This window comes from Knufia obscura (genome assembly GCF_036327395.1).
Source record: "Knufia obscura strain CCFEE 5817 isolate CBS 148926 chromosome Unknown scaffold_8, whole genome shotgun sequence".
In the NCBI taxonomy this organism is placed as follows: domain Eukaryota; kingdom Fungi; phylum Ascomycota; class Eurotiomycetes; order Chaetothyriales; family Trichomeriaceae; genus Knufia; species Knufia obscura.
Window position 1 is genome coordinate 1193580 of NW_027042694.1, and position 26154 is coordinate 1219733.

General features: G+C 52.7%; 8 protein-coding genes across 8 annotated transcripts; 5 read left to right on the plus strand and 3 right to left on the minus strand.

Annotated features, from left to right (window-relative positions):
* Positions 1 to 31: 31 nt before the first annotated feature.
* Positions 32 to 787, minus strand: TIF6 (Eukaryotic translation initiation factor 6; the record flags this gene model as incomplete). The annotated part of the gene is made up of 1 exon (XM_064875682.1): positions 32 to 787. One exon carries the CDS (start codon positions 785 to 787, stop codon positions 32 to 34), a length of 756 nt encoding a protein of 251 aa, XP_064728947.1.
* A 1898-nt stretch (positions 788 to 2685) lies between these two features.
* PMZ80_007275 (uncharacterized protein) lies at positions 2686 to 3249 on the plus strand (the record flags this gene model as incomplete). The annotated part of the gene is made up of 1 exon (XM_064875683.1): positions 2686 to 3249. One exon carries the CDS (start codon positions 2686 to 2688, stop codon positions 3247 to 3249), a length of 564 nt encoding a protein of 187 aa, XP_064728948.1.
* Positions 3250 to 4083: 834 nt separating this feature from the next.
* vps5 (Vacuolar protein sorting-associated protein vps5) lies at positions 4084 to 6036 on the plus strand (the record flags this gene model as incomplete). The annotated part of the gene is made up of 4 exons (XM_064875684.1): positions 4084 to 4105; positions 4261 to 4679; positions 4774 to 5763; positions 5815 to 6036. 4 exons carry the CDS (start codon positions 4084 to 4086, stop codon positions 6034 to 6036), a joined length of 1653 nt encoding a protein of 550 aa, XP_064728949.1.
* A 344-nt stretch (positions 6037 to 6380) lies between these two features.
* On the plus strand, positions 6381 to 14288 carry PMZ80_007277 (uncharacterized protein; the record flags this gene model as incomplete). Its single annotated transcript, XM_064875685.1, has 1 exon — positions 6381 to 14288. One exon carries the CDS (start codon positions 6381 to 6383, stop codon positions 14286 to 14288), a length of 7908 nt encoding a protein of 2635 aa, XP_064728950.1.
* Positions 14289 to 15392: 1104 nt separating this feature from the next.
* PMZ80_007278 (uncharacterized protein) lies at positions 15393 to 16030 on the plus strand (the record flags this gene model as incomplete). The annotated part of the gene is made up of 2 exons (XM_064875686.1): positions 15393 to 15668; positions 15722 to 16030. 2 exons carry the CDS (start codon positions 15393 to 15395, stop codon positions 16028 to 16030), a joined length of 585 nt encoding a protein of 194 aa, XP_064728951.1.
* Positions 16031 to 16088: 58 nt separating this feature from the next.
* Positions 16089 to 16634, minus strand: PMZ80_007279 (uncharacterized protein; the record flags this gene model as incomplete). Its single annotated transcript, XM_064875687.1, has 1 exon — positions 16089 to 16634. One exon carries the CDS (start codon positions 16632 to 16634, stop codon positions 16089 to 16091), a length of 546 nt encoding a protein of 181 aa, XP_064728952.1.
* A 492-nt stretch (positions 16635 to 17126) lies between these two features.
* Positions 17127 to 18644, minus strand: PMZ80_007280 (uncharacterized protein; the record flags this gene model as incomplete). The annotated part of the gene is made up of 1 exon (XM_064875688.1): positions 17127 to 18644. The coding sequence occupies one exon, from the start codon at positions 18642 to 18644 to the stop codon at positions 17127 to 17129; it is 1518 nt and encodes a 505-aa protein (XP_064728953.1).
* Positions 18645 to 21813: 3169 nt separating this feature from the next.
* On the plus strand, positions 21814 to 25242 carry TIF32 (eukaryotic translation initiation factor 3 subunit A; the record flags this gene model as incomplete). The annotated part of the gene is made up of 3 exons (XM_064875689.1): positions 21814 to 21855; positions 21952 to 22176; positions 22228 to 25242. The coding sequence occupies 3 exons, from the start codon at positions 21814 to 21816 to the stop codon at positions 25240 to 25242; spliced, it is 3282 nt and encodes a 1093-aa protein (XP_064728954.1).
* Between the last annotated feature and the right edge of the window lie 912 nt (positions 25243 to 26154).

Below are 26154 nucleotides of genomic sequence, written 5' to 3' on the forward strand. Positions count from 1 at the left end.
TTCTGAGATATTCCGAACCATCTCATCCCACTTAATAGAAACTCTCCACAATACTCTCCTTATTACTCCTCATCTTCTGATCCAACCCATCAACACCCGGCGGCGCACCCTCCCCAAGCCTAAACACACTCTCAACCACACTCAACTCCGTCGCCGTGGTATCCATCCCCGTCACCGCCATCCAATCGTTCACGACCATTCCCGCGCCCACCACACTTGACCCCCGATTCACTGATCCAGCGACGAGTGGTACTTGTAGGAGGGAAGAGAGTTCATCCTGATCCTGTATCGACGTCTTCGGATGGACTAGACCGCCCTGGTTCGAAAGTGCCATATACGACCCCGTTAGGACGTTGCTGGCTATGGTTTGCCGGAAAACCTCAACACCCAGTGTATCAGCCACGATCTCCTCCGTCTCCCGTTCGAGATCAGGATGCACGAGTGCAACGTGGTCGTTACAGCAAATCACATTCCCCAGCGCAGACAACCTCTCTTCGATTCTTTGTATCTTGACGCTATCAGGCAGTGTATTCCTCAAATGCTGTAACTCCTGATCCGTGGTCGATGTGGGAACGAGTAAACCCTTGCGGTTGCCGGCTGTGAGGCGCCCGACGATTCGAGTCCCGGCTATGGTGCATTGGGCTATGGGGATTAGATCGGCGAGTTCGGACTCGAAGATGCTGTAGAAGGAGGCGGAGGCGCCGAGGGCGAGGAGGCAGTAGGAGTTTGTGAGGGTGGAGAAGACGCCGATTTCTTGGGAGTTTTCGAAGGTTGCGCGGACGGCCATGATTGTGGTTGTGGTGAGGGTTGGGAGGTGTAGTGGTAGTGGTGGTATTTTTAGGGAAGAGGGGTTTGGATGGTGGTTTGCTTAGATCTGCTTCGGCGTGGGTGTCTTGTTTGAGATTGTGTTCATGAAGGTGGAGGACGAGGTTGAGTGGACGGCGACTTGTTTCTATAGTTTGTAGAAGGCACTGAGATTGTTATGCGCTAACGCGAATTTGGTATTCTGGTCTACTACTGCAAGGTTGTGCTTGTGGCGGCTTGAAGAAGAGTCACAGTGTGAATCAGCGATGGGAAATTCTGCGTCACGGGCAGTCGCAGCCCACCTTCATGCGTCATTGGCAGTCACAGAATGCCAAGACTTTTGTCCGGACTTTTTGCTAACGGCATGAGGAAAGTTGAACTGCTTAACGAATTTCAAGAGGAAGAACCACGGAACTGCGCATTTACGTGTGAGGATGCTGCAGCGTTGTCCTCTTTTGCGCCCCGAACTATCTAAACATGACACTCTTGTAGCACTAGTCCTCGCAAAAGGCCAAAAGCCGAGACTAGCTAGGAAATCACCTCTTCCTATCCTCCTTGTTTTGCGATTTGGTATCCTCCAGGCCTAGCAAATCATATGCGCCAGTGTTCATACATGAGTCGATACCATCCTGTTCTCTGGCGTGCCGGCATCGTATCTAACTTCTGCTTCATACGTCATTGCCCGCAACGCCATTTGCTTCACCGGTGCCCTCTCCAGGCTCGCCATCTTGCGGCTGCTGTTCTGGGACAGGCGGTACATATGGCGCAAACCCAGCAAATCCCTCAGCAAGCCTCTCACGCAAAGCTGGATGTGTGATATCTCGCCGGAACTGCTCGTTTTGTAGTAGCTCTAAATTGCGGATGGTCGCAGCTGGGTGAGTGAGGTACTGAGAGTACTCTGGTTTGCGCCAGTAATTGAGGAGGTACTCTAGGTACCTGGCGAAACATGCTGCGTCGGAGTTGTCGCTGTCCTTCTTTGATTTGGCACCAAAGGCTGCTGGCTTTGTATTGTTGGTGTTCTCAGATGGGTTGAAGAGATGTGGCATCGTCACACCGAGATACTGTAAATAGTCCGGGTTGGCAAGGGCGAGGACGAATTCGAGTTCGATCTTGAAGCGAGGCGTGGCTGGGATCGGTGTTTGAGATGGAGTTTCTGCTGCTGAAGCCATGGCTGCTGAAGCGGCTTCGTGTGTGATGGTTAGAGCGTACGTTGTCGTAGCGTGTTTATGACAGATCTCGATGGCCTAGGAGTGATCTGCGTAGCAATGCGGCTTTTGTTTGTTACCTTGAAGCTAGGGGTCGTGAGAGAGCGCCTCTACAGGTGTGGTTGACGAGCCTACGGTGAGATGAGCACGCGGTAGAAGATTGGACGGCTGGGAGGGAAAGCAAGACCAAATGTAAATGTTTCAGAAGGTCAAGTTTTGGTACAAACAGCCTGACGATCGAAGTACATGTAGTTTATCGTAGAGCGAGGCGGCTCTCGCGCACTGTCAACGGGCGTTCGCCGGGCTCGAGAACATGCAGCGTGCTTGGTAGGTATGCTTCGAGCGCACTTCCGACATGAGATCGTGTACACAATGAGAAGCTGAGATATTGAGGAGATGAAGGGAAAGGCAGGAACATGGTCCAGACAACGCAGGAGACAGGTCACGTGACTCGGCGCGGTGTCGTTTTCGCGTTCACAACTTTCGAGATATGAAGAACAGGGAGCATCATCACAGCATCGACGAATCAACCGAGGACGACAATACTCCCAGAGTCCGAAGCCTGCTGCTACTCACAAGGGCTGATCGTCAAACAGGCCTGGACTGTCGACGTTGCGCCAATCACCTAAGGTGCTGTTGAAGCCATACACGAGTTCCTGAGCAGATCCCATCCAACATGTCGCTTGCCTTGCGACCCGTACTTCGACCTACGGCCTTGCCGAGTCTCCCTTCCTCACAATCCTCGACGACATACATATGCCAATCATGTAGACACGCACGTCTGCTGAAACGGCCAAAAAGACCCTACACCTTCACACAGCTCGTCACCCTCTCCGACGGCTCAGCATTCACCATGCGCACGACATCCCCACGACCAGTCTACAGATCATCCAGAGATACACGGAATGCACCCCTATGGAACCCAAGCAGTAAAGAGCTCCTGAATGTGGAAGAGGACGAGGCAGGACGACTTGCTGGGTTCCGAGCACGGTTTGGACGGAGCTTCGATGCAGGCAAGGATACTGGTGCGGGCGAGGATACAACGGCGCATACAACAGAAGAGCCGGACAAGCCGGCGAGCGAGAAGAAGGCGGTTAAGCAGAAAAGCAAGGAGCCTACTGATGAGGATCTTGAGGCTATGTTTGCTGAGGAGGATGATGCGCAGATGTTGGAGATGATTAGTAATTTTGGGAAGGCGGATAAGGGGAGTGCTGCTCAGCTTGCGAGGAAGAGGATATAGATTGGACCATTCCAGCAAAAGCAGCCTATAGGGTTCTTATGTACAGATTGTGAGATTGTGGTTTGAAGCCAGCATGGCTTGGGGACGGCACCTGGGTGGTCAAAGTATGGCACGAGCGCATATGGGCATACAGTGGTCGAGCCCGGCTTCGAGGCAAAAGGTCGGAGTTGTGTATGAAAGCACACGTTGCTGAGCTGCGATGGCCTAAGGACATATCATCAATGCCACGCTGATATTTGTGGGGATATGCTCGTGGGACACAGCAGGTATACGCAATGCAACTGTGGTCACAGCCTTGAGTTCTGTGTGGACGTGGGAGCTGGAGGATGTCGCACGCCGTGGCCTATAAGAGGGAGGAAGGTGCGAATGTTTTATTATGAATCTGTACAGCAATTCTAGACAATATACCGACCATATCTGGGGAACTTCGACTGTACCAATGGGGAAGGCGAACAGCTCAGGACATTCGCTTGGATGGAATCCCGTTGGTAGCTAAAGCTTCTAGCACAGATTGCTGAGATGAGGTCCATCGGAAATTTGAGCTATGTTCATCATCGACCGCCTCTCTCTGCTCATGTATGTGCAACGTTTCGTCTTTGTAGTCCATGATGAGATGTAAGTAGTGATGAGGACTCAAGCGAGGGCTCATACGACTCACTGTCGGAGCAAGAACGATGAACTACGGTTGGCTGTAATTGCCAGACATGCATTAGTTCCGCTGGTAACAGCAGGCCGCCGATCTCAAGCATGGAAGGTGCCGGGCGAACTACCTGCAATAGTTGTACAAGCACGAGCACTCTGAAAACGCGCCCACCTATTACTTAGCAGCATACCATGGACGACTCACCCTGGGGCGGTGTGTGGTTCCCATCTATACAATGCGCCGATGCTGACTAGCTAGACGTTCGCTCTCAATCCCAATCACCCAGCGCCAAAGAAGACAATAATCCATGTAAGTCGACCTTACAGCACCGACACAGCAAAACCTGATCAGCTGAATAGTAGCGACAGCAACCAACCAGCCCGCCAAAGACACCCCGACCCCCGCACCGACCCGGACACCAGGCGGCAGGAAAGCTCCAGCTAAGAAAGTGCTCGCGCAGTCGACGATATTACAGTCGGTCGATGATGAAGCAGATCCTCTAGGACCGCTAGGAGCTGTTGACCCTGCTCCTTCGCCCGCACCACCACAGCCTGATCAAGCACCGACACCTCCGAGGAAAGAGCCGAGTGCGAGACAAGTGAGCGGAGGCAGACCACTTTCCGCAGCTGGAGATAATGGGGATACACTGTCTATCAGGTCAAGGGGTGCCCCGCCCATCCAGGGCCCAGGTTCACGGGAGGGCAGTATACGGCAAGCTCCTGCGAGCGTGAGCGTAGAACAAGCCGCGAAACCAACTTTTGATATCCTGGTAGGAGATCCTCACAAGGTTGGCGATCTCACGAGCAGTCACATTGTTTACCAAGTCAGAACGAAGGTAGGCACGAGGGATCGTACCGGTGATACAAGACTGACAGGGACAGACTTCATCCAAAGCATATAAACAACCAGAGTTCGCAGTCTCCCGCAGATACCGAGACTTCCTCTGGCTATACACCTCATTACACAGCAACAATCCCGGCGTGGTAATTCCTCCTCCTCCAGAGAAACAAGCAGTCGGCCGCTTCGATACCGAATTCGTCGAATCGAGAAGACAGGCCCTCGAGCGCATGCTGAACAAGATCGCCGCCCACCCTATCCTCCACCACGATGCAGATCTCAAGATTTTCCTCGAAAGCGAAGCCTTTAATGTCGATGTCAAGAATAAAGAGAATAGGGATCCTTTACTAGACCAGAGCAATAAGGGCATGCTGAGTGCGATAGGCATCAACGTCGGAAGCTCAACTGGCAAGTTCGTTGAGCACGACGACTGGTTCCACGACAGGAAGATCTACCTCGATGCGCTGGAGAACCAATTGAAAGCACTTATGAAAGCCCTCGATACAGTTATCATACAAAGGAAAGGTCTCGCCGAAGCTGCTGGTGATTTCGCCATGTCCCTCGGCCAACTTGCACAAGTCGAGCTCAGCCCAACCTTCTCCGGTCCTCTTCAGGGTCTCTCAGACGTGCAAGTGAGGATAAAAGAGCTCTACGCGCGTCAGGCACAACAAGATGTCCTCACACTCGGAATCACGATCGACGAATATGTAAGACTCATAGGAAGTGTCAAAACTGCATTCGGTCAGCGTCAGAAAGCATATCACAGCTGGCATGCTGCTGAATCAGAACTACAGAAGAGGAGGAATGCCCACGATAAGTTGCTCAGACAGGGCAGAAGTCAGCAGGATAAATTAAATGAGGTATCTGCTAGCGTGAGCGACGCTGAGAAGCGGGCGCATCAGGCGAGACTGTTGTTCGAAGACATGGGTCGCTTGATGCGGAATGAGCTGGAGAGGTTTGAGCGGGAGAAGGTGGAAGACTTCAAGAGCGGCGTTGAGACTTTCTTGGAGGGCGCCGTGGAGGCTCAGAAAGAGGTACGCCAAACACTACATCCAACATTGGGAAACGATACTGACATTCTTTAGCTGATTGAACTGTGGGAAACGTTCCTGCTACAAATGGACGCAGATGAAGACGAACCGCTTGGCAGACCGTCTGCTGGTGGTGAACAAACAACCGCACCCACCAACAATACCACAAGCGAGGATCCAACAGAGTCGCATCCAACAGAAGATGACGAGCAGGAACGGAGACCTGATGGCCCTCCCGCAACTGCTGCCGATGTCGCCCTGGAGCAAGATGCCTAGGAGCCTCTGCAGAGGTGTTGGTCAAGAATACCCGAAGAAGACCACAGCAGGATGTTTGACGCCATTACAGGTGCAGCCACCAATACAGCATGATCAGAACCTAACGTAGCGATACCCTTCTGCATGCAATGGGACGGTTTGATCGTCACGGACAATGGTCGTTCACGTCGACCTTGCTTGCGATCAATTTTTGATTGAGGTCGAACAGTACCTTCGTCCATATATGCCCTCATGCCTCATCATTGTAGTACAGCTAACCACAGACAGCAGGAAGTATTGCACCAGCAGAACTAACCACTAACAAGAACAGCTACTTAGCTTACACTTATCCAAAGACCAACGCCATGGCCTTCACCACTTCTCCATCGGGTGCTACCAGCTGCACCACCATCAACGGACCATTCCAGTTGCCATATCGCCAATACATCAATTGCCAACCTCCAGGCTATGCCTTTCCTCCACCCACCATCGCCGATTACGCACCTACCCCAGTAGCCACATCAAGTACAACGCCTCTCCCTGATGATGCTATCGCTCAGTTCTGGCATCCAGTCGACTTTGCAATAACGCCAACGTTGGCTTCGGAAGCCACTCATGGTCACAGCGTTTCAGCTCTGCCCTCATCTCTCCCAACATATGCCCTCGCTCGCGACCCAACCGTGGTAATCAACAACAACCATATCGACCTTTCAGGACAATGTTGCATGCCCATCTTTCCTACTCTTCTCGCTGTGGCAGGAGCCATCATCGGATTAATGGTTCTGAAATGGTTTGCGATTGAACACTACCTAGGCACTAATCGGAATTGCACGATGGGTGGATGGTGGACAGGCTTGCTGAACATGCATTGGAGACAGAGAACACCAGGCTCAGATGAAGAAGCAGGACGAGGTCATCAGTCTGGATCATCTTCTGGTTATGGCAGCTCTTCCTTAACGTCGAGCTCAGCAACCAGGCCAAAATTGCAACGCAGACCCACGACAGATTTGCTTCGAGAACAACTTCAACAAGAGCCCACACTCCGTGACCTCCTCGAGTACGATAATGAGCGTATCCTCCAGATCATCGCTGAGTCAAGAGCGATTCGACAACGGTACCGACCAGATGGTCAGCAACCACACAGTCCGACGCAGCCGTTCTCTACAAGCGCAGAACAACATCAGCGACTAATAAAATTCTACGAAGAATTTGCGCCCAGCCTTGTTGCAGAGCCTAGCTCCGGCTACGTTGAAACGCAAGAGGTCGAAAATATCAATGGGCACCTCACAGATGCCGACGCGGCAATGTTAGCAAACCATCGACATCGCAACTCTAATAGAAGGGGTCAGGAGCAGTATTCGATCTTCAGCGCTAATATGCCCGAGACTTATTCCCAAAAGCTTGAAAGTGAGTATAGACGTCGTCTTCCTGCCAATGACATGGCGCCATCCGACATTAGTACTGTCAATAACAGTTCCACTCAGCCGCCAGCTTCGCGAAGGTCAACCCGTACGGTTCCCGGCTGGGATTTCCGTGGCTCAGACGGCCAGTACCTGCAAGACCCGAATGGGATTCGAGATAGCGATATCAAGTGGGTTGGAGTCAAGCCAACAGGGCGTCAGCTGCCGGTCCGACCGGTCAGAGGTCGAAGAGGTGCTGTATCGGCAGAGGTTATGAGACCCGGGACTGACTTCGTTGTTATGAGTTGTATGTGTCGGGCACCGCATGATTGGGAAGACGGACCGTCTGTACCATCTCTCACCGCGAATGCTGTAACGCACGGTCCAGGGGGTAATTGTATCGAGTGCTGCATGCGCAAGAATTCGTTGCAATCTCCGCTTGCAGTTCCACGACCGTACCCGGGGCAAAAAGAACAGTATAGACAGGAGCAACGGTTGTTGCAGAATCAATTTGGGGAGAGAGAGGCGCGTCTACGAGAATGGAGGAGCGGAGGCGAAGACAGGCGGGAGCTGGCGAAGATGAAGGAGGAGCTTGAGGAGATGTGGGGAGAAGTTCGCAGACAGGAAGCACAACTTGAAGAGGAGCGAGCTGCTCATGCAACCAATGTCTTCAATGGTAAGGTCATGTTTGTCACGAGCGAGGAAGCTATTGAGGCTATGAAACGTGCATTACCTACCAATGGAGCCAATGTGTCCTCGGAGCAGCATGGCGCAGACATGAATGTTGGAGGAGCTCAGCCATCTGGTCTTCGAGGTGGTGGTCCGCCTCATCCTCAGCATCAGCAATGCCACCACCCAGAACGCGTTGCAAGAGATCGAGCTTGGGAGGATTTTCGCCGAAGAGAGGCTGTCCAGGCGAGCCCGGCGAAGCCACCTGCGACATCGTATCCGATGGCATCAGGTCAACAACATAGGCGACTGACAGATATTGTGAATCAACCGGTTGAGAGGAAGAAAGCAGCGGCTTCACAGAGCCGTCCTACGTCAACTGGCAATGTGTCTGGTGTCAAACCAGCTCCACCGAAAGCAAGTGTTCCAAATAATCGTCCACGACCATCTTCTCTTCCTTTCAGCGAGACCGACCGGACCCAGATCGCATCTAAGAACAATGCGAGACAGTCACAATCCACTAGCGTCAGAGCCACTGCGACTTCTAATGTGTCGGGCAAGGAGCCCATTCCCTCCAGTGTTGGCCCTCAGATCAAACGCAGTCAAACATCTAAGCCGCTTCAGGCTCCTGCCACACGACCCAGTGGCACTTCCTTCTTGTCAGCAACTTATCCTCCGCAGCGACATTCCACGAAAGCTCTGCAGGAAATTGGTTTGGAGACAGGAGTAAACCTCAGAGCCCTCGAACACAACATACGAGCTCTTCGCACAGCTGGACATACGCATATCGGGTTCGACCAGACAACAAACGACATTCTTCGTACTGCGGCCATAGCTCAAGCTCCTGCTTCGTCCGTGGTAAGTGCTAACCCAACACAGGCAGCTAGTAGTAAGGTCAACAAGAAAGCGGCCACTGAGAATGATAGCTGGTCCAACGCGGCTGTTTATGATGACGGTTCGACAGTAGTTGCATCCCAAGGCAGAAGCTCGGGTCTACGTGGAGGTAGTGGAACACCAATCTGTTTTCCTCGACGCAGGTCGAGAGTTGTATTACCCAGCTCGTGTCCGACCTCCACTTCGAAACACCCCCAAGACCATGATGACGATGCTGATGAATGGGTCTCCTCATCATCTGCAACGTCGAATGACGACTCTGAAGACTCGAATAGACAACAGCCTCCTCGTCCTCGCCCTCCGTTACGACCAATACCGATACCTAATACACCTGGGCCACGCCCACGTCCACGTCCAAGAGTTGGGATCAATCTCCCGCATGTCCCCGGAAATGCTACCCTTAAGCCCAAGCATGACTTCGACAATGGCAACGATGGCCAGAGAGCCACAGCACATTTCTCGCCGCTCGAGCGGGGATCAAATGAGGTCTGGAGCAGATCACGTAGTCTAACGCCCGAAGAGTGGAAGAAGGAAGTGGAAAGGCTTAGGGCCCTCTCGCAAATTGCTTCTGCAAACCCAAGTAAGCATTCAGGGCCACGAACAATTCCAGCTTCTGCCACTGATCCAGGTGATGTCGTTGCATTCCCGGTTGCACTTCCACTACTACCTCATGAAACGCATCTTCCCGCTCGGAACGATCAGCGGATGACCAGACGCGAAGTCGCTGCTGCGGGTATCCCAGGCCGTAGCCGATGTTGCTGTCCTGAATGCCTCAATCATCATATTTGGGGAAACAGCAGAAGACGTAGCAATGACTTCCTGACCCTTGACGCATCCCCGCTTCATCGGAGGTGTACATGTCGGCACTGTGGGAACGTGCATCATAGAAACGAAAATCCGTCTCCTGGCCGAGACAACGGAAGCAGTGGGTTACGAATATGGTCCGCTCGGAGATGCTTCCTTCGTGGCGGAGGGGACGACGACCGTCGAGTTTACCGTTATCAACAGCCTACTGTGCAGGATGCGGACGATGATGACGACTGGGAAACTGCATCGGAGACATCGTCTGATGAATTTCGCAATCCAGCGTCCGCTGAAGCGTCAACAACAGCCCAGAGAGGGAGTCAAAATAGTGGTGAGGCTTTCCGCCCAGCAGAGACAGGGTACTTCATCGAGAACGGTGTCAGAAGACCGATCGAAGAAGCAACGGTGGGTTGGCCGCCTGCGCATCAGACTCATATAAACACTCCTGCTGGCCACGCGAACGTACATGATGGCGGTAACGCTCATGGCGCACCCCGAGCTCGAGCAGTACCCTGTTCCAACGAGGGTATCGGCGATGGTCCTCGGCAACAAACGGATCAACTTTCAATGGGGAGGCTACACGCTGCTCTGCCGTCACAACGAATCCTAGACAACCCATCTCGCCCTTGCTGCACGTCATTGGCCTTCTGTGAGGAACATAAAGGGCTACCAACAGACCGTCTGAGCGTTGAAGAAGTCCTGCGTTGTCAATTGCGCCGGGTACAGCTACATATGGCGGCCCGCGAAGCTCAACACCAAATAGGTCACCATGGTATGCCTGCTGGGCGAGCTGGAGATAGCACTGCAGGCTCAATAAGAGCGGAGTCTGGCAGGGTATCACACAATGGCATGGACGAAAATGTGACCACGGAGGGAAGCGTGGGTGTGGACACCGACGATGAAGTAAGAGACTACTTGCCCAGTCAAGGATGGTTTCCAGACTTAAGGCCAAACGCACCGGTCACCAGCGCCCTTCGACATCAAGATATCTTCGCAGGTCGACGTCAATCGAGATCCTTGGCATTCCGCGGATCACCTCTAGAGACCATATTGGAGGCGAACAGTTCTGATTCGCCTAGCAGCCCGGCTTCTGATGGTGGACAGGAACTTGAAGATCATGCTTCAATCCGTCATGAAACACCGCAGCGGCGTCGTGAGCATCGTGTCGGTTACAGCGACTTTGCGCCAGCCACAGCGGCGAACGACCAGTTCTTAAGGCACAGTCCAAACCCGATCCCGCTTCCACGACCGGCCCATCTGCGAAGGACAAGGTCAGACTCAGGTGATTTACAGACTTTGAACTTCGTATACCCGCGATATCACCACCGCACCGACCAGAGGCGCTTCCCAATTGAGCGTCTACCGCCTCCTTCACCACGTAGTGGTAGCGCGAACACGTCCTCACACCGACCTTCGGAACGAGAACCAGAACTACAACCCTGCCAGTGTCCACGATGTCGCGATCGACATGTCGTTGCTGTTGATACTGCGCCTTCATCTCCAGCTTTCCCCAGTTTTCATCATTGTATCTGTTCGAGGTGCGACAATGTCCATGACAGAACTTTGCCTAGACTGGGTGATAGCGATGACGAGAGGAGGGGTCAGAGCAGTGACAGCGATGATGATGGGGACGAGGAGGATCGTCCAACAGGTGGAAGAAACGATGAAGGTGAAAGATATGGTCTTCGTGGAGGCGCAGGAAGGCTGTCTGACCTTGACTTTGATACCCTCGAACGAGATGGACCTCTAGCGGCGTTTTCTGACGCGTATGACACAGACGAACGAGCTCAAGGACGTTCTGATAGGAGAACTGGAAGTGCCTGCTATCACTCGCTAAGCTCACGACGGACTGGTAGGATCAATGCTAACCTCGATTGCAACGACATCGAACGTGACGGGCCGGTGCGAGCAATCTCGGATGCGCATGAAGCGGGCCACCTTCCACGTCCAGAGCCAGGTCGAGGAAGGCACAGTTGGGCTCAGAGAGGTGCCGTTCCTCTACAAGACGAGCAAAGTCAACTCAACGCGAATCGCAGCTCTTCACGAAGAAATACCACTGTAGTCCCTATCTGCGCAGTCTGCAAACGGGAAAAGAAACATTTCAGATGTGGCAAGAAGAAGGAGAGGTGCAATGACTGCCAATGCCCTCTGCAACCTGCTGGTACACGAGCTGCATCTGGATCAAGAAGTGCACAAGGTCAGCTCTTCCACAGAACAGGCATCGACGAACATCATGCTGGTGTGCGTGAACATGGCGTCTCATATACGACAGCGCCACGCATGCGAGGAGGCGCCGGAAACGCATCTGACCTCGACCTCGAGCATATCATGGACGACGTATATGAACAAGTACCGGATCCGGGTATGTACTGTTCGGGCTGCGGCAGACTAGCCGAAGAGTGTCCCTGTATGAGGGCATTCAAGAACCGGAACGCTCAAGTGTACAGGTGGCTCGGGCAAACAAGCACAGCTGACCCGCCAGATCGTTCAACCAGTGCCAGCAGGGAAGCGTATGACCCCCGAACTAGCAGAGAAGACTATGACCGCTGGAATGAGTCAAGGGTGCCGCATACTCATCCAGGCCATCGAGCAATGATTCAACCTCAAGCACAACCACTGACGCCTTTAGACGCATACCTCATCTGGGAAGCTGAGAATGTGGAGAACCCAGGCGACGCTGCTACAGCTCCGCTCCCGGGCAGTAACGATGATGTGGCAGCGTCAAGGGCACCACCAGGACCACAAACACAACCAGCCAACGGATCGCCTCCTCGCAGCGAACGACCCGCTCGAGATGGCGAATGCAGGATATGCCTTCATCCTACCAGACACTGTACATGTGCACTCACAAGGCGCTATGCACTGCAATCAGCTCAACTGGGTCCACGAGGTGGCTTACCTCGCAGAGGCGCTCGTCTTCGCGGTGGTGGTGGGGATGCAGATCCAGATCTTCAGCCGTACCCATTCGATACCGACCGTAACATACGTGAGGTTGTCCGTGGCAGGCGTACTGGGTATGAACGGCGGGGAAATATTGCTGGTGATCAGACGGGCGATAATGATGACCGATCTGATGTGGATGACGATTACGATGACGATAGCACGAGCACGAGTACATCGAGTAGTCTGGAGAGCTGGCCACCGGAACCAAGTCCGGAGCCGTGTGTGCAGGAGTGTATCGCTCTGCACGGTCGTAGGAACCGGGACGCTATTGGTCCTAGAAACGTCTCACGTCAAGTCGGACATGATCATCACGAACTCAGCCCCATGAATCGCGACTTCCGAGTTAATCTCGCCTCAGTCGATGAACCTGACAACAATCAGAACACAGGACCTTCAGACAGCCATACCGAGAACACATCGGGTGGTACACCCAACAACGCGGAAAACGACACATTCCACCATCAGCCCCCCGCCTTCGGCTTAGAGCAACCATACTTCGGCACCGTCCCTGGAGCTCAACGCCGGCAACGACACGCTTCAACATCAAGTCCACTGCGTCAGTCTTGGTCTGCGCCGCGGGGCCATGGGCACCCGTTTCTACCTGAGACGGATAATCTTGTGGTTAGTGATCCGCGTGGGGAGTCTGAGATAGAGGTGGGTATGGAGAGGTTGAGTGTTGGTGAGCATGAGCAGCAAGATGGTAACCGGCGCGGATTGAGGGGAGGTTGTGGCTGCTCAAGGTCGAGCGCTGCAGCTGGATCGGTCACATATCCTTCGACGACACGTGGTTCCAATCTCAGTAACACCACCGAGCGCCTACAACGACAACGTGGTGGGTCAGGATCTCGATCGTCGGAATATCACTCGCTCAGATCTGGCGTGCATGGCCGTTGCCATTGCAACCATGGAGACACGTCGGAAGTTACCTCTAGGGACCCCGTGTTCCACCTGCTCGAGCAAGTCCTGTCCGCGCTCCGCGATCCATATCATCATCGTGACAACCAGCGGTCGCCGCTGGATCGACGTTACACGGGGACTTGTGCACGAGGCCTCTACCGAGAACCATCAACCAGGCCGTCTTACATGCTCGGCGGCTGGCCCATGCATGTTGTGAACCAGTGGAACATCGACCAGCGAGGTTCAAGGGGAGATGTAGACGCAAAAGAAGTTCAGCACCAGCCGCTTCCCTCAACATCGAATCAAAAGTCATGCACCTGTCCTAGCATACCAGACGATACCGGTTTCGATACCGAGCGCGCTACCTCGGAGTTGCCGTATATCTCGTACATCCCCAGACCAGCACCAGCACCAGCCTCGCAAGTCTACAGCTGCAATACCCAGCAACGCGTCCCGGGATACGGAAGGGGCGACTGGCATGAGCGAAGAGAGGAGAGGAACAGACGCGAGAATAGACATTCTGGGTTTGCGCATGGACGGAAGGGAAGGAAACGGGAGGTGGGTGGGAGTGCGACTGGGACGGAGCTGGGTGGGTGGTTGCCGAGGCAGAGGGGGGAGCAGAAGGAGAGTAGGGAGATAGATAGGGATGGGGATGAGAGGGGGTGAGTGTGGGGAAGGAGAGAATGCGAGACGCGGGAGGGAGGCTGTTGTTGTATGATGTGTGAGATAGAGCTTGTAAGGGGGGGTAATGGCATGAGTTATTTTCTGCGATGTTGCAAGAACGCTGAGTATCGTCCATATCTGAGAACTGGAATTTTATTTTGTTCATGCTGCTGAGCGTCAGATACGGAATACAGTTGTTGTTCTTGGTCTTGGTCTTGGATGAGTGGTTGGTTGTTTTCGAGCCCTTTCGTTCACGAGCAGCAAATGGGACAACGGAAGCACATCGGTGCCACGCCGACGCACTTGCTGCCACGACGCAATGTGCTCGCCTTCTGGTAGCTATTGAAGGTCGAGTATGAATAGGCCCCGACAAAGCGTTCAAGCAGGCTCGACAGGACCATTTTCTGACCACATACGTAGCTGCATGTTGACCACACGGAAGGTTTCTTCCGCATAGCATTATTACGCACAAACAAGAAGCCCAGAATCTAGACCCCCCAAACTTGGAACACCTTGCCGAACCCCAAGTCTTGGCTGCACGCCTGACCAAGAATGAGCTCTTGGCTGTCTTGGCTCGAGCGGAGATAGGCTCATCATCACTGGCTCCGGAAGCTTTGAAATCTTGTGCCTGGATCTAACGTTCGCACGTGTCGATGAAGCGGGGAAGAAAGGTAAACTGCTCCCTCAGGAATGTCCATGTCGCATCCGAGTTCTTGGTTCTGTTGGTGCTTCCGATTAGTGCTGATGAATCGCAGCTGCCGAGCATCCTGACTAGATGCTGCTTTTTGACTGGCGTTTGTGCCGAGTGTGGCGGGTGATGCCTATATCGGGGCCAATTATGTGATATCATAGCTCTGAGCTTCATGTATGACAGGTGAGACATGCAGCTTGGCTGCTGAGCCTGCAGGTGCTGGAGCTGTAGCTGTAGCTACAGGTGCAGCTAGAGCTAGAGGCTGAGATACCGAAGGTAGGCGTGGTGAGGTATATAAGTTGCCATGTACTGTCGTGAGAATGAGATCTGGTTTCTGAGCCTAACACTTGCACCTGCCTCAAACCTGCTCTCACTTTCCAAACACAAACGCAGTCGCTTCGAGTCCTGTTCCCAACATGAGGTTCACAACAACCATCGCCTCTCTGGCACTCGCTGGTGCAGCTCTGGCCGCGCCAACGCCATCCTCAGACAACCTGAACGTGTTGACCAGACGAGGTGACAAGGACAAATGCGTCAGCCGCGAGTACGTCGAAGAACTCGTCGCCAAGGAGATCATCTTCCTCCAGCATCTGGAAGGTACAGAAGAGGAATCGCGAGCCGCCGCCTTCGAGATCTTCGACCCAGCCATCATTGAGTATGGGGACTCGATCAACTCACTTCGTGGTGACCCAGTAAGTTTCTGCTCCTCCATATCACGTTGAGCATGCCACTAACATCCGCACAGGTCGGCACAGTCATCTACAGCGACCGCGAGACATACGTCACCAACACGCTCTCCTCCCCACCCGTTCCACAAATCGATACCCTCGCCCTTGTTGTCGAATGTAACACCTTCGTCTGGCAGTGGCGCTTCTATGGTATTGGTGGACCAACTGCACCAGACCCATATGTTCAGGGTTTCACATTGGCAACGATCAATGAGGCTGGGTTGATCGATTATCAGTATGTAGAGTTCAATTCGCTTGCTTGGGCCACAAACGCGGGGTTTACTGTGACGCCCCCTACGGAAGGTCAGCTTGCGCCGGAGAAGTAAGATCGTTGAGCTCGGTGGTGTGGCCAATCGTGTTGTGAGGGGGTCTTGGATAGGATAATCAAGATCTCGCGTTTGACGCATCTTCACCCGCAGCTTCCCTGCACTCTTCGCAGTCTTGTGGCGCCGCTTCCGTAGCTTTGTGCGCCGAGTGGTCAGTTTGTTTCGAGCTCTCATCGGTGGCGGCTTTGCTGTTCTCAGGCTGGTTTTGCTTCGCGCTCGGAGTCAAATCAGCGACCTGAGCTTCGGGCTCTTGCTTCCCCTTCTTCAAAGCACGATCCACATGGCCCATGTCCCTCTCCGGATCAATCACATTTCGAATCCTGTTCTTGAGCTCCTTAGTCTCCGGAAACCCGCCATCTCGCTTCCGATCCCAGATCAGTGTCTCTGATATCGTCGGTTGTGCTTTCTCAGAGCCAGAACTGTTGGTGTAAAGTGTGATTGTGAAGACACCGCCTGTGACTGGAATGAGTGATACCTCACCGATGGTGTTTGAGAAAGTCTGTAGGAGTTCTTGGGCGAAGTAGGCGGCTCGGAGATTCCATTTGCATTGGACGCAGAAGCGGATTGCAATTTTCGGAAATTGGACGGCAGTTGCGGTTTCCATATTACAAGTCGGTTTACGAGACGAGAGTCCGGTGACTTTGCAGCGTCCTGTAGTGAATGGGTTTGATGCCTTCGAGGTCGTGGGTAGATGGTCGTTTTGTCAATGTCCCAACATCATGATACCGAGTAATTGATAAGAGAGCCACTATTCATAGGCTACCAATGCTTGGCGGTCTCCGCTCTTCTAAGTCCTCCCCAGAAGCTCTTCTGGCGGACCATCACAATCGCTCCAGCGAAGCAGTGCTGGCTTGTTCTATCAACTGGAGAGTGATTGTAAGCGCCTTCTTGTGAATGGCTTGCTGATCTAGCACACGGGCGGGATCTGCAAGCTACTGCTTTGCAAAGGTTTGCATAATTGACTGGGGACGCGTTGTATTTATACATTCACGTTCCTCGGCTCAGAATTACTGTCGTTCCAGTAGCACCGCAGACTCGTCACCTTCTTACTGGCATCTACATTGTGAAAGTGGTGTTGTTGACGTAAGTACAACCATCAGTCCAAGAAAAGTAGCTTCCAGCTCCTTCTAGCCAAGCTAGTCCAGTCACGAATTGCAATCCAAGCGAAGCCTTCACGATAGGCGGCGCCTCCCAGCCAAGACACGACCATGACTCCGATCGCACCATTGGCGATATGTCCTCCGTCCCAGTTACCTCTATTTTGAGCCACAGCAATGACCTCTATCTCATCTTTGTTGTGGAGCAGCGGCATTTGCGACCAAGAAACACGAATGTCACGGTCGCCCTGTATCATGATTGTCTCCCATTCGAAGGCGTCGCGGGAATCTGGCCTCGTGCTCAGCGGAGAGTTTTGACTGACTTTGAGGGTAGCGCATGCTGTCCAGAAAGCGAGAAGGCGGTAGGATCTGTTGAACAGATCGGATGGCAAATCACGTTCCGTCACTGCTGTGTGTCTTTGGCCCCGTGCAAGAATATCTGACCCTTCGGCCAGAAGATCGTGCTCTGAATCCTGCTTACCACTTTGCTTCAGTCTCTCGGCTTCTGCCTTCCCACCCACAAAATGATAAAACTCCAGCCCAAGACGCTGCATATGCAGATTCTGATTGCTCAACTTGCCTGTGCCATCACCTACCCACCCAGTCCAAGACCAGCTCGGGAAGTCGCCGTGTCTTCTCTTTAATTTATGCTCAAACGGATGACCCCATGCAAGCGCCGATTCGAGATATGCACATGGCAAACCCCAGCAGAACTGCTCGTGTCTCGTGCTCTCGAAGACTCGAATAATACCAGAAAACGCATGCAGGCCATCTTTCTCGTTGGTCATGGCTCGGCAAGAGTACTCCTCGAGTAGTGTACGGTAGTAGTGATCGAAGACAGGACCGTCCGTGTTCCACACCAGATTGAGCTCGCCACCACAGAGAGATGTGCGGCGCGCATTGCGTATGACATGTGGGATCTCGCGAAAGCTGTCTTCGCAGTAGAAAGATTCCTCGCATTCCCAGAATACTTGCTCGTCTGTGAAGACAAGGCATCGCGAGGCGAGGAAACGCTCCTGGAGGGTCCAGGCTCGTGTGTCCCATGTGGTTGTACCAAGATATGCGCTGCTTCGTCCGGTGCGAAGATCGATACCAACTCCATCAACCGGGTCAAGGCATTGTACAAGCTTGACATCCTGGATCATGAACGGTGTGGGCTCTGATTGTCGCGTCCCAGGTCTGACCCCCAGGAGCATAGAATTGGAGTCGACACAGGTGGCAGCTACGATGACAACGCTTGCACGGGCGTAGATTGAGTCCATCCTCGATACAAAACGGGCCTTGTCTTGGTCGTTATCCTGTACGATGCACAAAGCGTCCACCCACAGGTAGCGTTTGCCCAGGCCGACAGTGATTTGTAACGCGTCTTCGACGATGTTAGGCAGGATTGCGCGTGTCAGTGACCCTGGCTTGTAGAGGTTCGTAGCATTTTGTTGCGACAGACGAAGGGTGCGAGCCTGGCCCCAGACATAGCTAAGACAGACCAGGCATCGTCTTTCGTGCCGTCCACGACGCATCTTTGTTGAACATCAATCAGACGAGGTATGACCCTATCCGGCGTTTGGAAGATGGCAGTGCATTTGTTGCCGTGATGCTCGTCGCAAAGGTCTTTCCACTGCTTGAACAACCCTAGGTCAGCTATTAGTGGACGCTTTCGTCCCGCATATATTTCGGGCTCAGAAGTTCCTTCATCGTTCTGCGCCCGCTGAAGAAAGAAGGTTGGGTGCTTTGCGGATTTGGTTGATCCACCCTTGTTTATTACTGGGACTGAAAGATGAACCTTGATGCGGCTGTAATGACCATATTTACCTGTTCCGCTCTTCGAACTTTTAAGCTCGTGCCAGTCTGTTTCGAGTTTGACGTCCACGCCAGCCCTGGGAAGGTCGAGCTGATCACGTTGCGAAGCAGATCGCGTTTGGAACCAGTTCTGAACCGTGCTGACAATTTGGTCGCAAAGTTCGCAATTAGTGGCGCTTGACACGATGGCACTGTATTCACGGGTAAGGAGGTAGCCATTACTCTCATCCGTATCAGACTCGTGCCACCCAACATAGTTGAAATCTAGGAAGCGGCATCGTAAGCAGATATTGCGAGGATTGTGTTCTTCACTGTCTGATAGACCAGGCTCAAACTCGACTTGATCCCCGAGGCTGGACAACGAGACCGCATCAAGGGAATTTCTGATGCTCAAGGCCATGGACTTCACCACGACACCTTGGCAGTTGAGCTCGCGTGTATGCACCTTACGAATCACAGAGCCGTTCCTGCTACCTTTGCTATGCGCACTATTGGAATGTTGAACGTATAAACCCGGTCGTAGTAAGCAACTCAATTGTTCACGCCTGTCCTGACAACTTCACGATGATTAGGGACAACCTTAATTCGGACCTCTTTCTGCTAACAGAGGTACCTTCCAAAAGCACACAAGCACGGCAAACTCACGTCAACCACTGACTTGCACCTTCCAATTCCAACCGCACCCTCGGAACTTATGTCAACACGACACCGCAGCTGTCACTCACAGTTCGAGCTATCTAGGTACATAGTGCTGTGGAGGGTAACACAGAGATAGTCCGAAACACCGAGGCTTGATCTGGCAGGAGCCACAAGGGTCTTTGGTGGGCTTGTTTGTGTTAGGCTGGACTTGGGGGTTACACGATTGCGAAATTGTACAGGTCGTGTCACTTGGTTGACAGGATGTCGGATCTGGGATCGGGCTGGGCTGGACTGGTGGGGTGCAGGGGTCGTTTTGTCGGTGCCTCCGTTGCGTCGAGCTGGTGCGGTGGAATGCTTGTAAAGGGATGGAGGGAGGTAAGGCGAAGGGAAGAAACACGCGCAATATATGGTAGAGAGTGAACCAAGAATTCGGCAGAGAACTTGTATCAGGTGAGAACATGCAGCTGTGGTTTTGGACGTATGCCTGATATTCTGATCTGGACTGCCGGTTTATGTCAAGTTGACATTGGGAGCCTCGCGATGCCCTGCAACGATCGCCTTACCATTGTTCCAAATTCGCTGTCAACACCTGCGTAGGTCGTCGCGATATGATCTTCGGTGCTTGTGGTCGTCTCAGGCAACAACACTGCGTGGGAACTCAGCCATGAAAGTATCCACCTGCCGGACGACTCTATTTTGAACTGCTTATCCTTCAATGCGCCACCCTTCACTTGCAATACGTCTCTTCGTCAAGGGATCGTAGAGAGGCTTTATTGTTCATGGCTGACGCAGGTTCGGCCGTATTCGAGGCTCGCAGGTCTACCTCAATCAGCTCAACCTCCTACCATCGCCGACTGGGGAAAAAGTAAATATGACTGTGGATCGGAGCAAAGAAGCCGTAAGATTCGTTCCCGATAGGTCTGGTAAAACATTCAACATTGAAAACTGAAATTTTTGTGGCTGCCAGATGCTCAACCATGGAGGACTGGTAGCAAGTAAAATCATAAAAACCCCATGCGCCATATGCTGGATCGGCCGTTAAATTACATTACAGAGCAGCAACCATCGCTGCCACCTGCAGATTGCGGGTTGTATGGGTCTTCCTTCTTGTCGACTTGTCCCCATACTGAGGGGACCATGTAGTCCCTTGTTTGGTTGCAGTACGTTATTAGGCTAGGGACTTGTTAGTGGTGTGGTGGCAGGACTCAGAGTGGTTAATCTACCTCGTAGATGCTTCTGCAACCTTCACCCTCGGTCTCTCAAGATCTTCCTTCAGCCTCGTGTTCAATTCTTGTAACCTCCGGAGCTTCAGATCTGCCATTGATTGTTTCTTGCTCCTTGCATCACCTCCATCTTTCGCTGCGTATGCAGAAGGCATGCCTTGTACGTCTCAATGAAACAGAAGGGAGTGGTCGGTAAAGAAATATGTGCAATTCGATAGTGAAAATGTTGATGCCGATGGAAGGGATTCTTGTAGTGTGTGGTGGTCTGATTTGGAGGATATTCGGATATTATTGAGGTCGCGTAGTGGTAGTGGGATTATCCTTTTGATTGCGATATTGAAGAGAGGGGAGGGTGTCGGGGACGCGCTTGTCGTCGTGATGCTGCTCGGCTTGCGAGAGCTGGAAGTGACAACGGGCAGAAATGAATGAGTGAACAAAAGGGAGGTTACCTTGACTGAAGCACCGGCGTGCTTTTCGCTGGTGTTGGAGGTGCGGCAGGTGCAGACGCAGCGGTGCTTTTAGTGCTTCTTTAGTGCTGAACACCTGCAATCTTTGATTTGCTCTGGGTCCGTCGCTTAGCGAGCCAATATTGCGACAAGTTTCCCACTAGCGCACACGGCGGCGTCGTTGATCCGGCCGAAAGTGAGGTTGCTCTATTGGGACTGGTCACCACTATCAATTATGATTGGCGGCCGCATGAATGCATTGAATGTTCGTTCGTCTACCGTACAAATATGCGCAATAAGTATATAAGCGTATCTGTAACTGCAATCATGCAACGGAGCTGGATGCTTGGGGATACTCGTAATGCTCACGTGATATTACGACAATCGGCGTTAGGCACAACTCTGCCCGATAGCGCCAAGACCCTTCCGTGAAATCACTGTGTGTCTGCACCACTTTGGTTGTGATCGCGCAGGTTCATCGAAAGTCATCTCTAGGACAGCCTGACTCACAGGTCTCGAGAGATATATCGCCCTCCATCTTGTCGCCGTCTATCAATTGATTTTGAGGAGAGTCGCCCAAGATGCCGCCTCCACCCCATATTAAGCCTGAGAATGTTCTCAAGGTACGTCGATTACCATCATCCGCTGACCCTTGATGGATGATTCTGCACATGCGGCCATCCACCACCAAGTAAAATTCATACTAACATTTTCCATAGCGGGCGCAAGAGCTCATCGCAGTCGAACAACCACAGGCTGCTCTCAATGTTCTCCATGAACACGTTACCTCGAAGCGATCGAGAAGTAGCCCCATCGCCTCCCTAGAACCTGTCTTGCTTCAATTCGTCGAACTTTGCGTCGATTTGAAGAAAGGAAAGTCGGCAAAGGACGGTCTCTATCAGTACAAGAACATCGCCCAAAACACAAATGTCGGCACAATTGAGGTATGTAGTCGCTAGAAGAATCATAGCCGCACATACTGACGTGTCTCGCAGCTCGTTCTTAAGAGATTCATCGAACTGGCCGAAAAGAAAGTCACTGAAGCGCAGGAAAAAGCCGAACAAGTCCAGACAAATCTCGATACTGCTGCAGTTCAGTCCGCCACCAACATCGAAGATCTCGATGCCCTCGAAACTCCAGAAACCCTTCTCCTTGCAACTGTTTCTGGCGAGCAATCCAAAGACAGAACAGACCGAGCGATTGTCACACCATGGCTCAAGTTCTTGTGGGAGACGTACCGAACAGTTCTCGAGATCCTGAAGAATAACTCGCGCCTCGAGATCATGTACCAGTCAACCGCCCATCAAGCCTTCGACTTTTGCTTGCGATACACAAGAAAGACCGAGTTCCGAAGACTTTGCGAACTTCTCAGAAATCATGTCCAGAATGCGCACAAGTACAGCTCCCAGATGCACGCCATCAACCTCAACGAGCCAGAGACTCTCCAGCGACATCTCGAGACTAGATTTCGACAGCTGAATGTGGCTGATGAGCTGGAATTGTGGCAGGAGGCTTTCCGAAGTGTTGAGGATATTCACATGCTGATGACCTTGTCCAAGAGACCCGCAAAGAACATCATGATGGCCAACTACTACGAGAAATTGACCAAGATTTTCCTTGTCAGCGACAACTTCCTCTTCCATGCCGCGGCCTACAACAGATATTACAACCTCCTGCGACAGTCACAAGTTCAGGCTGCAGGACAAACCGGTCAAGCAGTCAAGCGAGACAACCCTCAAGTCTCAGAAGAGGCCCTCAGCAAATATGCCTCATTTGTGGTTCTGTCTGCCCTCGCCATTCCTGTCATTAGCACTTCTCGATCAAGAGGTGCTTTGGTGGATATGGATGAGAATCGAAAGAACAAGAACACAAGATTGACAAATCTGCTCAGCATGCCTGCTGCTCCAACAAGAGCTGGTCTCTTCAAGGACATTCTCGGTAAGGGTCTGCTGAACAGAGTCCGACCTGAAATCCGAGACCTTTATAACATCCTTGAGGTCGATTTCCACCCATTGTCAATCTGCAAGAAGATCTCTCCAATTCTCGCCAAGATTGGCCAGGACTCGGAGATGGAGCGATATGTTGTGCCTCTACAGCAGGTCATCCTTACCAGACTGTTCCAGCAGTTGTCTCAGGTTTACGAGTCAGTTGACCTCAAATTCGTCAACAACCTTGCACAGTTTCCCGAGCCTTTCCAGGTTACTCCAGCTATGATTGAGAAGTTCATCATGAACGGCTGCAAGAAAGGCGATCTAGCCATTCGACTGGACCATGTCTCTGGCATTCTCACCTTCGATAATGATGTCTTCTCTAACAAGACTATCTCTGCTGGTAGTTCAACTGGCTCTGCTGCGGAGGCTGAATCCGTGCAGCGACTACAGAACACACCCGCTGAAATCGCTCGGTCTCAATTATCCCGTCTTGCTAAGACCCTCCACATTACTTGCATGTACGTCGACCCTTCTTACACACAAGCACGACTAGCAGCACGAGAGGCGGCCTTGGCACGAGCTGAAGCCGGTTCCGAGGCTGAGCGCGAAGCTCTTCTCGCTCGTCGCTCGATCATTGAGAAGAGAAAAGAAGCCGCCTCGGACGCCATTGCTAAGAAGCAACGAGAAGAAGAAGCTGCCCGTCGAACCCGACAGCAGCAGCAGGTGGAAGCCGAAGCACGACGACTCCGAGATGAGACAAGACAACGCGAGCTGAAGCGAGTCTTGGATGAACAGCAACGAATCAAGCGCATCGAAGTCGAGAAGCAGCTCAACGAACTAAAGGGTGGCATGAAGATTGACTTGGAAGGCATTGAGATTGACGACCTCGATACCAACGCCATCCGAATGCTGAAGCTCACTCAACTCGAGAAAGACAAAGAGAAGAAAGACCGTGTCATCGCTACCACAGCCAAGCGCATTGACCATCTTGAACGAGCCTTCCGAAGGGAAGAACTGAAGCACCTCGACGAAGACTACGAGCGACAGCGTGAGGAAGACAAGAAAGAGTACGAGACGCGCAAGCAAATCACTCTCGAGGATGCACAAACCAAGTACAAGGAGAGCATTGCCCTTAAGCGACGACTCGGCCGATTGGTAGACAACTATGACAGCTTCAAGTCCTCCATTTCTCAGCGTCGTCACAAAGAGTTTGAGAAGCTGCGACAGAAAGCAGATCGAGAGTTTGAGGCCGCCAAACAGAAGCGTGTGGCAGAATTCAAGGCTCATCGCGAAGCAGAGAAGCGTGCAAAGGAAGAAGCAGAACGACAAGCACGAGAAGAAGAAGAGCGAATTGAGCGAGAAGCAGCTGACAAGGCTGCGGCGGAAGAGGAGCGAAAGAGGAAGCTTGAGGAGCGCAAGCAAGAGGCCGAGAGGAGGAGAGCAGAAGCAGATGCTGTCGTCGCAAAGCAAATGCAACGTGAAGCAGAAGCTGAGGCTCGACGACTGGCGAGGAAGCAAGAAGGCGCTGGTCCCAGCGGTGCTCGAGGAAGTCCCTTCGACCGCGTCAGAGACCCTGCACCTGCCATGGATGAACGAACGCCATCTTCTGAACCTCGTGGTCCACCACGCATTGCAGGTCTCAAAGGTGGTACCTGGCGTGAGAGAGAAGCCGCCAAGAAGGAGGCCGAAGCTGCCGCCGCTGGTGGTGCTGTCTCTGCTCCTGCCGCTGCTGGCGCTTCGGTCAGAGCAGAGTCCCCAGCCGCAGTACCAACACCCGCTGCAGCTCCAGCTCAAGCTCCGGCTCGAAGTGGCTATGTGCCTCCTCACCTGCGCAACAGAGGTGCTGCTCCTGAAGCTGCCCTACCAGATCGAACTGCCTCACCAGCTGACCGAACTGCGTCGCCAGCCAATGGTGCCAGTGCACCCAGAACCGGCACCGCCGGAGGTTGGCGAGGTAGTGCCCCTTCCATGCGCGAGGGAAGACAAGATTCTCGAGACGGTTCTGATGCGCCGGCACCAGCACCGAAGCCGAGAACGGGTGGTGGGTATGTGCCGCCTCATTTGCGCAACAAGCAGTAGATGGATGGGTCAAGTCTGCAGCGGCGTTGTAGTATAGTTCACGTTTCACTAGATTGTAATTGATATGGCGTGGCAGGGACGTTTTGCGTTCATGCCTAGGTCTGCTAAAGGGTGACGCAAGCAATGAGATCGCTCAGACACACGAGTATTCAATCATCCTATCTGTTCCACCTTCACTGAAAATAACACTTTCTCAGGTCCTTATCTGCAGTACCTTAAAGTCCAAGCCCGTCACGTCCTTACGCTGGGTACCTAGGCGACTGTTGTCGTCGACGGCAGATCCACAGTATCAAGTGAATGCCGAAAGTACCGTGTCCTATGCCCTTTATCGTTTATCATAGGTACAGTAGCTGCTCGATTGTACAGTATCTGCTACCTAGCGGCAAAGCAACTGCCTTCCAACTCACGCCACCATGGAGATGCAGGAGTACAGAAGCAGGCTTTGAGCAAGTAAGGTACAGCAGATTGGGATTGTGAAGGATACACATAGAAGAGCAGAGCAGAGAAGTGCGCCAGCTTCGACAAAGCTCGTTCGGCTGGCTGGTTGGTTCGACTTCTCGTCTGATTCAGTCGCCGGCGTGGGGGGTGTTGTTGGCATTGTAACCTAAACACACGGACTATGGAGCTCTCGGGATGTGGACGATGTTGCTATGTGTAGTGCCAGTGTATGCTGCTGGGAGGATGAATAGGCGTCGCTGAATGTTAATGTCGGACGCGCTGTTATCGGGATGATAGGTGTGAGAAGATGGGGCAAGACGGGCGTGGTGCGGCGTCCTCGGACGGTGGAAGGACCTTGAGAACGTTGAATTCACTACGCTGTGGTGGAAAGTCGAAGCATGAGGGGTTGCTTGAGATAATGGGCGTGATGGATTTGTCAAGCCAGCTCGAGATGGGCGAGAGCCTTTTGGGCCA